At 37.9% G+C, this 12,566-nt stretch overlaps 1 protein-coding gene across 7 annotated transcripts in view; it reads right to left on the reverse strand.

The window, feature by feature from the left end:
- FERMT2 (FERM domain containing kindlin 2) overlaps positions 1-12,566 on the reverse strand; it is a 129,904-nt gene that overhangs the window by 28,194 nt on the left and 89,144 nt on the right. For all 7 annotated transcript variants that reach the window (XM_043986732.1, XM_043986731.1, XM_043986730.1 and 4 more), the window contains one exon: positions 8,830-8,879. In XM_043986732.1, coding sequence (XP_043842667.1) covers positions 8,830-8,879 — 50 coding nt within the window. The remainder of the gene's footprint in view (positions 1-8,829; positions 8,880-12,566) is intronic.

Genomic DNA, 12,566 nt, shown 5'->3' on the forward strand with positions numbered 1-12,566 from the left:
TCTTCAATTATTATTATTTTTTTTTCCTGAAAGAATTACCTTGTGAATTACCTTCATTTCTAGCTATACTGCTTTGGGACTTCTCTGACTTTTTCACCATGCTCTCCCCTGTTCTCCCTCCCTCACTTACTTCTGACCTCCCTCCAGCTTTTTGGCTTTCTTTTGAATCTTGTCTTTTTCAGTTAGACTGTAGGTTCTTTGAGGGCAAGATCTTTTTTAAAAAAATAAATTTGTATGCCCGGGGACAGCTAGGTGGCGCAGTGGATAAAGCACAGGCCCTGGATTCAGGAAGACCTGAGTTCAAATCCGACCTCAGACACTTGACACTACCTGTGTGACCTTGGGCAAGTTGCTTAACCCTCACTGCCCTGAAAAAAAAAATGTATACCCAGTCCCTAACAGATACGATGCTTAGTAAATGTTTACTGACTAACTGATTGACTGATAGGTTCTGTAACTTTTTTCTGTTTCCTGAATATCAAGGCTCTTGTATTATTTGGTATGGAATGAGAGAGAACTTCCCTTTTTAATCTATCATCATCTCACAAATGGTACATGGAACATCTACAAAATATGTTGGGAGGCTTTCCTCTGGGGCTTTTCCCAATTCATGTAGCATTCAGGCTGTCCCTTATTCTTCCTACATGATGCTAGCCCATTTTCTTTAAACTTAACAGTAATTTATTTTTTCCCAATTGCACGTAAAGATAGTTTTCAACATTAATTTTTGTAAGATTTTGAGTTGCAAATTTTTCACCCTCTCTCCCTCCCTTCCTCCCCACCCCCCCTTTCTGGAGACAGCAAGCAATATGATATAGGTTATCTTATTTCCTAATTGATGGACAATCCCTCAATTTCCACCCATTTCTTCTTCTTCTTCTTCTTTTTTTTTTTTTAGTGAGGCAATTGGGGTTAAGTGACTTGCCCAGGGTCACACAGCTAGTAAGTGTTAAGTGTCTGAGGCCGGATTTGAACTTAGGTACTCCTGACTCCAGGGCTGGTGCTCTATCCAATGTACCACCTAGCTGCCCCCAATTTCCACCCATTTAAAAAAATATTTTCTTAATTCTTCCTCAGAGCACCTTCACTGAAAAAAATTTAGTCTATTTGATGAGAGCCTGCTCTTTTTCCCTACTCAGACATCTTCCTTTCCCTTCTCTACTGCATCTGATGAAAAGGTGGCTCTTCTATTTACAATAATAAACGCCGACACATTTTCTTTTAAAATTATACCTTTTTTTGGGGGGAAGCTAGGTGGCACAATGGATAGAGCACCGGCCCTGGATTCAGGAGAACCTGAGTTCAAATCCAGCCTCAGAGACTTAACACTTACTAGCTGTGTGACCCTGGGCAAGTCCCTTAACCCCAATTGCCTCATCCAAAAAAATACAAAAATAAAATAAAATTATACCTTTTTTTTTTTTGGATGCGCCACCTAGCTTCCCCTGTTATCTATTTTCAATGAAAGGAAATGCTAAATTTAAGTTACAGTTTGTGAAAATAAAGATGTAAGATTTTCCCTATCCAAATTTATGGACTCCATGAATTCTGGGATTAAGAATTCCTGTTTTATACCATCATATATACAAGTCAGCTACTTACATCTACTCATATATTTCTCCATTGCATTTGAGTCATTTATAATTCTGATTCATGAAAGTTTATGGCATTTCATGATTTCCAGGCACAGATCATGATGGGGAGAATACTGGTATTTGGAAAAATGGCCTTTTTACAAATTCAAAAAGAAGCAATAGAGAGAAACTAAAAAATAAACAAACAAAAAACCCCAACTATAGAATGTATGAAATATCTGGGAGACCATCAGCCAAGAAACACACAGGAATTATATGAATATAACACTAAAACATTCTTAATCTTTTTTTTTTTTTTTTAGTGAGGCAATTGGGGTTAAGTGACTTGCCCAGGGTCACACAGCTAGTAAGTGTTAAGTGTCTGAGGCCGGATTTGAACTCACGTAACTCCTGACTCCAGGGCCAGTGCTCTATCCACTGTGCCACCTAGCTGCCCCTCTAAAAATTCTTTACAGAAATAAAGACCTATATCAGATTGCTTACTCTCTTGGGGAGGGAGAAAAATTTGGAACTAAAAATTTTTTAAAAATGAATACTAAAAACTATCTTTACATGAAATTGGAAAAAATACTATTAAGTAAAAAAAGGAAGACCCGAATTAAAAAAAAATAAAAATAATACTAGCTAAGTTAAGTGCTTCAGTGCCATTACAATCAATATACCAAAAGGTTATTTTTATAAAACTAGAAAAAAGTAACTGTAAAAATCAAGAGGAGGGACAAAAGGTCAAGAATCTTAAAAGAAATAACAAAAAAAATTAGGGAGAAAGAAGACCTAGAGGTCAAATTATCCTACATCAAAACTACATGATTCTAGTAAAAAAAAAAAAAAAATAGAAAGGTTGACCAGTGGAACAAATCAGGTAAACAACATACTGAAGCAAATTAACAAATAAAAGCATAGTATTCAATAAACTCAAAGATACTACGTATTTGGGTAAGGTCTTACTATGTTTTTGTTGTTGTTGTTGTTTTTGTCTTTTTGCAGGGCAATGGGGGTTAAGTGACTTGCCCAGGGTCACACAGCTATTAAGTGTCAAGTGTCTGAGGCCGGATTTGAACTCAGGTACTCCTGAATCCAGGGCCGGTGCTTTATCCACTGTGCCACCTAGCCGCCCCAGGTCTTACTATTTTTTTTTAAATATCTATCTATCTATCTATCTATCTATCTATCTATCTATCTATCTATCTATCTATCTATCTATTTATTTATTGGTGAGGCAGTTGGGGTTAAGTGACTTGCCCAGGGTCACACAGCTAGTAAGTGTTAAGTGTCTGAGGCCAGATTTGAACTCAGGTACTCCTGAATCCAGGGCCAGTGCTCTATCCACTGCACCACCTAGCTGCCCCTTACTATTTTTTAAAATTTAATTTTAGTATTTTATTTTCCCCCAATTACATGTAAATTTTTAACATTCGTTTTGAAAATTTTGAGTTCCAAAATCTCTCCCTTTCCTCCCTCCCCACACCCCTTATTGAGAAGGCAAGCAATTCAATATGGGTCATACATGCAAAACATATTTCCATTTTAGTCATGTTGTGAAAGAAAACACAGACCAAAAAAGAAAACCCTCAAGAAAAATAAAGTAAAAAAAAGTATGCTTCAATAAATCCAGTTTCAGACACTTACTAGTTGTGTGACCCTGGAAAAATGGTACTTGTTTAATGCAGGGTTGCCTCAATGACTTAATTCCTAATTGCCTTAGTTCTTCATCTTATGAATGTAATTTTACAATGGGGACACATTGGAGAAGGAAACAGCAAACCACTCAAGTATCTTCGGTTTGTATTTTTTTTTTGTTTTGGTTTTTTTGGTGGGGCAAGGAGGGTTAAGTGACTTGCCCAAGGTCACACAGCTAGTAAGTGTCAAGTGTCTGAGCTCACATTTGAACTCAGGTCCTCCTGAATCCAGGGCTGGTGCTTTACCCACTGCACCACCTAGCTGCCCCCCATTCCAGTATCTTTGCAAAGAAAACCTCATAAATAAAGTCCATGGGGTCATGGGGAGTTGTACACAATTACATAACTGAACAATAAACATCAAAGCTCAATCTATTCTATTTATATTTGCTATGAATGGTATGCCGCACCCCACACAATTCTTAGGGTAAGTAATTCCTTTGGAGAAGGAGAAGGAGATCATCAACCTTTCTTATCGCCATCAATACCTAATGAACTGCCACTGAAAAACCTGAGTCTTGGAAATGGAAGATGCAGAAGCAACATTCTAACCTGTTTTCATAAAAATTAGACTAGTTTTTCCACAAAAGGCAGTGGTTTTCATCAGTGAAACTTGTTTGTCAGGCCATCTAGGTGGCTCAGTGGATAAAGTGCTGGTCCTGGATTCAGGAGGACCTGAGTTCAAATCCAGCTGGGACACTTGGCACTTACTAGCTGTGTGACCCTGAGCAAGTCACTTAACCTGCCCCACCCCCTCAAAAAATACATAAATAAATGAAACTTGTTTGCCTCGAGAAACTAAAGGTTCAGGTTGTTGATTTTACCTCCTAGTCAGGTGGGTACAAGGCAGTCAAGAGGAGCTCCACTTCTCTGAAGCTTGGCTGGTGCAAAATGGGTAAGGGTGCTTTGCCAAACCGAAGCAACTATATATCCTCCATGCCTATTCTTGTTGAATATACTTCTCCTGTTATAGCCAAGTAAATTTCCTCTTGTTAACTGGTGAATGAAATACAAGTACTTCATTTTGTTCTAATATTGAACCTAAATTTTTATGGGACTGGTGAGAATCTGGCAGATCCAGGAGAGCAGTGCTTCCTAGAACATTGGTCCTATTTCTTTCTTTCTTTTTAAATTTTTTTTTTGGTGAGGCAATTGGGGTTAAGTGACTTGCCCAGGGTCACACAGCTAGTTAAGTGTTAAGTGTCTGAGGCCGCATTTGAACTCAGGTACTCCTGACTCCAGGGCCGGTGCTCTATCCACTGAGCCACCTAGCTGCCCTGATCCTATTTCTAGTCTAGGCCCTGAAGCCAGTCATCTAAAAAAGTAACTAGTTATACCTTGGAGATATTGTGAGTTCAGTTCCAGACTACCGCAATGAAGCAAATACTGCAATAAAGTGAGTCTCAGGAATTCTTTGGTTTCCCAATGCATATAAAAGTTATGTTTATGCTATACTGTAGTCTATTAAGTATGTATTAGTATTAGTTCTAAAAAAGACAATGTAGATACCTTAATCAAAAAATACTCCACTGCTAAAAAATGCTAACCATCATCATTTGTTGGTGAAGGGTCTTGCTTCAATGTTGACAGCTGGTGGTGACAGCTAAAGACTGGAGTAGCTATGGCAATTTATTAAAATAAGATAACAATGAAGTTTGCTAGTATGCAATGCCATTTGATGGTATTTTATTCACAGTAGAAGTTCTTTCAAAATTGGAGTCAACCCTCTCAAGCCCTGCTGTCATTTTACCATCTAAATTTATGTAATAATCTTCAATATTTTTTTTGTCTGAGGGAAAAGGAAGGCCTGAGACGAGGGAGAGAGACAGAGACAGAGGAATGGCTGGTTGGTAGAAGAGTCAGAACACACACAACATTTATTGACTGAGTTTACCAAATTATATGGGTGTAGTTCACGGCACCCCAAAACAACATCAAAGAAAACCGACCACAGAACACCATAACATAATAATAATAATGAAAAAAGTATGAAATACTGACAAGAATTCCTGAGACACTATGTGAGCATATGCTATTGGAAAAATGGTACTTGTTCAATGCATGGTTGCTACAATTTGTAAAACAAACAAACAAAAAAAACCCAATCCCATAATATCTGCAAGGTATAATAAAATAAGGTATGCCTCTACTGTGGAGAAGGGACTAGCCATCTCCACCAACTATAACACATAGGTGAGGTAAGTCAACCTAGCTGAAGCAACAAGGAACAAGGGAGAGAGAATGAGCATGTGCCAGAAAAATCAATATCATGGAATGTCAGTGCCACTCTGATTGTCAGTCTTACTTCTAGCCCAGAATGTCAGAACTCTTGCTGTAGGCCATCATCCTGGAAAACAACTTCTATGGAGCAACTGCTTCGGAAAGTGCTAATATCACCACTTCCTCAACAACAACAGCTGCTGAATATCCAGAAAATAAAATCCTCTATATCAAAGTCCTTGGTAGTGTCAAATGGCTTGAGAGAAAAGAGGAGAGAGGGAGGGAAAGAAGGAAGGAAAGAGAACAAAGGAGATAGATAGAAAGACAGACAGGGGAGACAGAGATAGCATGTCTTAAGTGCTTTACAGATATGTGCTAGGTACTGTGCTAAGAGCTGGGGATACAAATACAAGCAAACAAGACAATCCCTATCCTAAAGGAACTTACATTCTAATGAGGGAAGACAACATATATAAGGGAGGAGAGAAGAGCAATGAAGCAGGTGAGGAAAAGAAAATAGAATCTAGGGAGTCAAGGTGAGAGTGAGGGGGAAGGCACACCTAGAGTCTTTCCCAAAATGGTTGTCTCTGGGAGGGAGTCATTAATGAGAAGAACCTCAGGTTGGAGGTTTACCAGGGTGAAGAGGAAGAAATAAAATCTTGATTTTATATGATTTTATCAGTAGAAATGACATGTAGGAAGCTGCATTACTATTAGCTTTGCTGCTGCACCCTAAAGATCATGGCACATTTTCATTTGACTTGCAGCTGAAATCTCCATTATGTTTTGTCTACTACATTAGAATGCATTTCTTTTTGGGGCAATTGTATCAGGAGCCCTGTGCATTTAGTGTCTTTCCTCCACCATCTTTGGGTATGTTTTTTAATGAGCTGCGAAGCCACCACACTCATATAAAGTGACAGCCTTTCAAGTCCAGGCTCAGAAATGCCTGCCAACTCTCTAAGTGAGGTTATGACAACCTGTCAGAAACCTGTACTTTGCCAAGCAGTCTCAGAATAGGGTCAGGCTCTTTGCAGCAGAGATCAGCCACTCCAGGCAGTCAGTAGAATGCATTTCTTGAAAGCAAGGATTGTCTCCACCTTTTCATGTGTAACCTCAATATTTAGTAGAGAGTTTTGAATGCTGACATGCTTAATAAATGCTTCTTCTTTAATTCATAAAGCCTAATTTGGCTGTATGGCAAGTTTTCTGTATACTTATTTTCCTCTCTAATACTTGACTGTTTTCTGAGGCAATGATATTGCCAATTTAATATACTGCAATCCTGTTTGGTCATGTTTTAAACTTTTTTTTGTAAGCTATAGCAACACTCCATTTTTCTGCCATGTCAAATTTGCAAGAAAATTAAGAACTTGCTGGTTCTGGCAGCATTTGGATTCTTTCGGCCTACTCATTGGAATGACTGTTTAAACGTTTACAATGGTCAAACTTCTTTAAGAAATGACATTGATGGGGGAAGCTAGGTGGCACAGTGGATAAAGCACCGGTCCTGAATTCACTTAACCCTCACTGCCCTGCAAAAACCTCCCCAAAAACCCAAACAAACAAACCACAAAAGAAATGGCATTGAAAAATAAGTATCTTTACCATTTACATTTTGGAGTGTGAACAATGTGTTTCCTTGAATAGGCACAAAGATCTTGAGTTGCAAATGTTGCAATTCATATTTTTCATCTTCATCTTTTCTTGGAATTTGCTATTGATTCTGACCTTTGCTCTAATTAGTTAAAAGTAACTCTTATATAACATACCAATTATTTCCTGTTTCCTGTTTAAGAGAGTAAATTTTACCCTTTGGGATGATGTTTTAGTCTTTGCCACATCTATATGTCACAACATTGAGCCTCTTCCTAATGCATTCTGTTCAACATACTTTTTGTTATTTTTTGTTGTTCTTCCCTGTGCCTACTGAGAGAAAAGACTATATCTGCACTCTCCTCAGAGCCCTAAAGGCAGAGTGAGTCTGGTTTCAGTCCCTAAAGCTTTGTTGCCCAAACCTCCCAGTAGGTGGATGCCCAGCACATGAGGCTCTGAGGAGCCCAGGCTCCTGGGCCTTGGGCCCGAGTAGGGCCCAAGCAGGGCTTGGAGTAGGGGGGCCTAGATTGTATGAGAGTCAGGCTGGGCTGGGAGTTCACCTTGAGGCACCCAGGGTGATCCCCACGTGACCCCCGAGGTTCAAACCCTGGCTTAAGTTGTGTTTCTTGACAAGTTATGCATGGTTCTATGTATTCACACAACACTGTTCTAGTGAGGAATGGGGACATTCTTGCCCAGAATTAAGTTAAGGTCTAGTGCCGCAATCTGATTGGTCAACTGGTATCACCTGATGGTTTCTTAGATGTTACTGTATAAATAGTAACTGTAATAACCGAAATAAGTGAAATGTAAATAGGGAGATAGTAAAATACCTTAATGTGATTGGTCAGGAGGGACCCCTTGAGGGGTATAAATAGAGGTGAGGGACCTCACTTCAGTGCACTCTCTGGCACATTCAGAAGAGTGCCCATCCTCGAAGATGAATAAAGATGCCTTCAACCACACTCTGCTGCCTGCTTGGATTCTTTGAGCTGTGTTTCTAACACTACTTTTATTCTGAAATCATCCAATTTGTTGTCATGACTTAGAAAATTTCATGGAATTCTTTGGAGAATTTCTCTATTCCTTTACTCTGGCAATAGATTTTAATACATAACCTTCATTGTGGTTTTTTAATTTATATTTGTAATGAGCACTGTGGAGAGTCCCATAAAAATGATGAATCTTATTGTGCTTCGTCATACTCTTTTATTGCTTCTTCAAGAAGAGCATTCCATTTACCTATATCTTCCTTATATCTTTCAGTTTTATAGGTAGTAAGATTTTGAATACTGATATTGTTTATTTTGCATAAATATTCTGCATTTATAATACCAATAGTTAAATTATTGTTTATAGACAGTCTGAAAATTCTATGATTCATGACCTTTTGCCCTCATTTCTGCCATTCTGTCTTAGTCACTGCAAAAGTGGAAGAGAACTAAGGACCATTTTGCATTTTTGTTTGTTTGTTTGATGGATTACCAAAGCAAAAGGATTCATTGGTAATGAGCAACTCTTTATGAGGTTTTCAATTCTGCATTGTTGAAAAGAGTTCTTTTATCAATAAAATGACAGATCTTTGATGCACTGGCAACTTGATAAATAATATGATTAGAGTAAATAGTCATAATTAGAAGCATTTTTCTTTATTCTTATTGCCACAATTATTTTACAGATGTATCTTAACAGCAAAACAAAAGTTATATATTAAAAAACAAAACAGCAATTTTACTTACTTGAAAACCTTAATGTAATCAGCCAGTTCAGGAATGGAAGTGATGTCTCCCTAAAAGGAAAAATTAAAACAGCTTTGTGTAAGATTGAAATTTAGTTCTAGTTTTCTATTTCTAAAACAATATTGTATCTGAAGTCAAGAATTATCCCAGGTACAGATTTCATACAAGTCTAAGTTTATAAATTTCTGAGGAGATGATGAAACGGGGTGAGGTTCCATGAACTATATTCTCTTAAATGCTAAGAGTCTTTTCTAAAACAGTAAAAAGAAGTTAACAGTGAAAATTTCATAGACTGGTTATTTCCATGATATAAAGTAAAATAATAGTACTTTAAAACTGTAAAATTTTAAACTGATTTCGGCAATAATATATGTACAAATCAATCTGTAAGCATTTATTAAGCACCTGTTATTTGACAGGCACTGTGTTAGGAGGACTAGAGATACAAAGACCAAAATGAAAATCTTTTTTCTCAAGGAGCTTATGTTATATGCAGAAGAAGATGATCAGATCATTTGGGGAGAATGGGTACATATTTTAAGCTAAAAGCTTAATTCCTATGTTTTGTAAATGTCTAAAATTGCAAGCTGACATAATCCTTAAAGAATTTCTCATGATTTAATGATTACAGCTCTCTCAACTGGTTGAAATTAATTCCTCTATAGAAATTAAAGGTTAATTGAAGGGATGTTAAATAAATAGTTCACTATTTCAGAGGAAGTATGTTAAAACATGTTGGAAGCATACAGAAATAATTTTTAAAACTGAAAACATCTGTGAAAAAAGGTTTCCCCTACAAGAGGCTTGTGCAGGGTGTCCCAAAAGTCTTGGTGTAGTTTTAAGCAATTAAGGTTTAAAGTTTCCCTAAGACTTTTGAAACACTCTGTATGAGCAAGGTCTCCACCTTTCCCTCCCCCTTGCTAAAGAACTTAAGCTATTAGGGCTTAAAAAATACATTAAGATTTTGGGACAAGGAATGCAGCTAAATTGGATCTATGGGAGTTGACTGAGGTCTACCTAGGAAGAGTTAATTCTAAAGTTCTTGTTAACAATAAAACCAAGGGCTGAACTATAAGAATTTATTTATGAAAATGGAGGGACTTGGAATTCCAGGACTAGTTATTCCTATGAGACATTAGAAGGATTATTCTAAAGGGTCCCAAACTGAACGAGCAATATAGATCATGCAAGAAAACAGTAAAAGCTGTGCTAAATTTATGCTGCAAAAATTTAGCACATAGCAAAACCCAGGCTTGTTAACTAGAATCTTTCATGGGCTGACAAAATCCTCATACTACAAAGTTGCCAATTATCTCTTACTTGCTAGATCTACTGACCTTTTCCAATTCTTATCCTTCAATCAATCAATTAATAAACATTTATTGGGTACCTTCTATGTGTCAGGCACTGTACTAAGTCCTGGGGCTATATATAATAAGAGGCAAAAGATAGTCTCTGCCCACAAGTAGCCTACAATCTATTAAGGAAACAATATACAAAGAAATATATAAAAAGCAAGCTACATACAGGACAAATAGCAAATAATTAATGGATGAAGGCATTAGAATTAAGATTAAGAAAGGCATCCCATAAAAGACTGGATTTTGGTTAAGACAAAGTAAGCAGGGCAGCTAGGTGGCTCAATGGAAAGAGCACTGGCCCTGGATTCAGGAGGACCTGAGTTCAAATCCAGCCTCAGACACTTGATACTTACTAGCTGTGTGACCCTGGGCAAGTCACTTAAGCCCAATTGCCTCACCAAAAAAACCAAAAATAAAACAAAAAACTTAAAGTAAGCCAGGGAGTCAGTAAAAAGAGATGAAGATGGGCTTCCACGGTTCCAGGTATGGGGGACAGCCAAAGAAGAATCCAGGAGCCAAGAAATCGAGTATCTTTTAAGGGGTATAAGCAAGGCAGTTAAGTGGCACAATGGATAAAGTGCCAGATGTGGAGGCAAGATGACTCAGTTTTGTGAGTTCAAATCTGGCCTCAGATATCTACTAGCTAATGTAACTGCACAAGTCACTTAACCCTATTTGCCTTAGTTCCTCATCTGTAAAATGAGCTGGAGAAGGAAATAGCAAACCATTCCAGTATCTTTGCCAAGAAAGCCCCAAATGGAGTCACAAAGAGTCAGACACAACTGAAACAAATGAAAAACAACAGAGGGGTATAAGAAGACTGCCAAGGTGAGGCTGAGTTAGGTTATGAAGAGCTTTGAATGCTAAACTAAGCATTTGTTTTGTATTTGATCCTAGAGCCAACAGGGAGTCACCAGAACAAAATGATCAGACCTGTGCTTTAGGAAAATCATTTTGCGTCTAAATGGAAGATGGATTAGAATGGAAAGAGACTTGAGGCAGGGCGATCTACCAGATCTATTACAATAGTCAGGTATGAGATGATGAGGGCCTGAACAAGAATAGTAAGTGTCAGATAAGAGAAGGGGGGGGGGTATTTATTTGAAAGATGTTGTAAAGGTGACATCAAAAGGCCTTGACAACAGAGAGAGGAGTCCAAGATCACTCCTAGATAGTGGGCGTGAGGAATTCAGAGGATAGTGCTGCCCTCTACAGTAAACAGGGAAGGTAGGAGTTGGGGAGGGTTTGAGGGAAAGGTAATTAGTTCCATCTTGGACATGTTGAGTTTAAGCTGTCTACTGGACATCCAATTCGAAATGCTGGAAGGCAGTTAGAGACAGAAGATTAGAGGTCAGCAGAGTCTGGGGCAGGATAGATAGATTTAAGAATCATCAGCATAAAGATGGTTTAAATCTACGGGAGTTGATGAGATTACCAAGTATAGGGGGAGAAGAGAAGAAAGTCCAGAACAGAACCCTAAGAGTGTGATCTGGAAGAAGATATGGCAAAGGAGACAGAAAAGGAATAGTCATGTAGGAAGAGAAGTAGGAGAGAACAGTGTCCTAAAAACCTAGAGAGAAAAGAGTAGCAAAGAGAGAAGAATGGCCTCAAGTTTTTCAGTAAAATATGAAATGAAGTTCTCAGCTGAGACAGTGGGGAAAGGGAAACCATGATGGATTTGGGGAGGGATGAAAATATTTGGAATAGCTGCTATGGAAAGTGAGACAGTGAGTTGATAAAGGAGAGACATTTATGGATGATGGCTAGCTCAAGAGTATGGCCATCTACTTAAGGGAAGTAAGAATGCTCTACTCCTCATCTGAACCTCTTAATTTGAGCTGAGATTACCTTCCACTTATTTTGCTTATATGTTGTATATACCTAGTTGTCTCTATGTTAGAATGTATATTTCTTGAGCGCCAGGCCTCTTTTAGTCTTTCTTTATATTCCCAGCAATTAGCACAGGGCCAGCTATAGAATCCATGATAAATAAATACATGTTGACTGACTCACTAACTATATAAGTCAAAATATCATTGACAACGCAACCAATAAACTGGACTAGAATCAGAGTATTACCAAAAACTGAACTGTTGCCCACGACTGTCCAGATATAATATAAAAACTTTAAAATGTTTTCAATGGATGTCACTAGAACAAATACCCAATTTCTACCCTGTGTAGAAAAGCTTCAAAAATCAGAGGGAAACAGAATGAGTTATGTATCATCCTTATTGCCCTGTCAGTTAATGGAATTGTACCAAGGAGACTTTCTGTGACCCTACTAATAATAAACTTACATTCCAATACTTTTATTCAACTACAAAAAGCAGTAGTTTTTTCCTCACCTGCTCAATAGTCCAAAGAACATCTAAA

Source organism: Dromiciops gliroides, chromosome 2 (assembly GCF_019393635.1).
Source record: "Dromiciops gliroides isolate mDroGli1 chromosome 2, mDroGli1.pri, whole genome shotgun sequence".
Taxonomy (NCBI): Eukaryota; Metazoa; Chordata; class Mammalia; order Microbiotheria; family Microbiotheriidae; genus Dromiciops; species Dromiciops gliroides.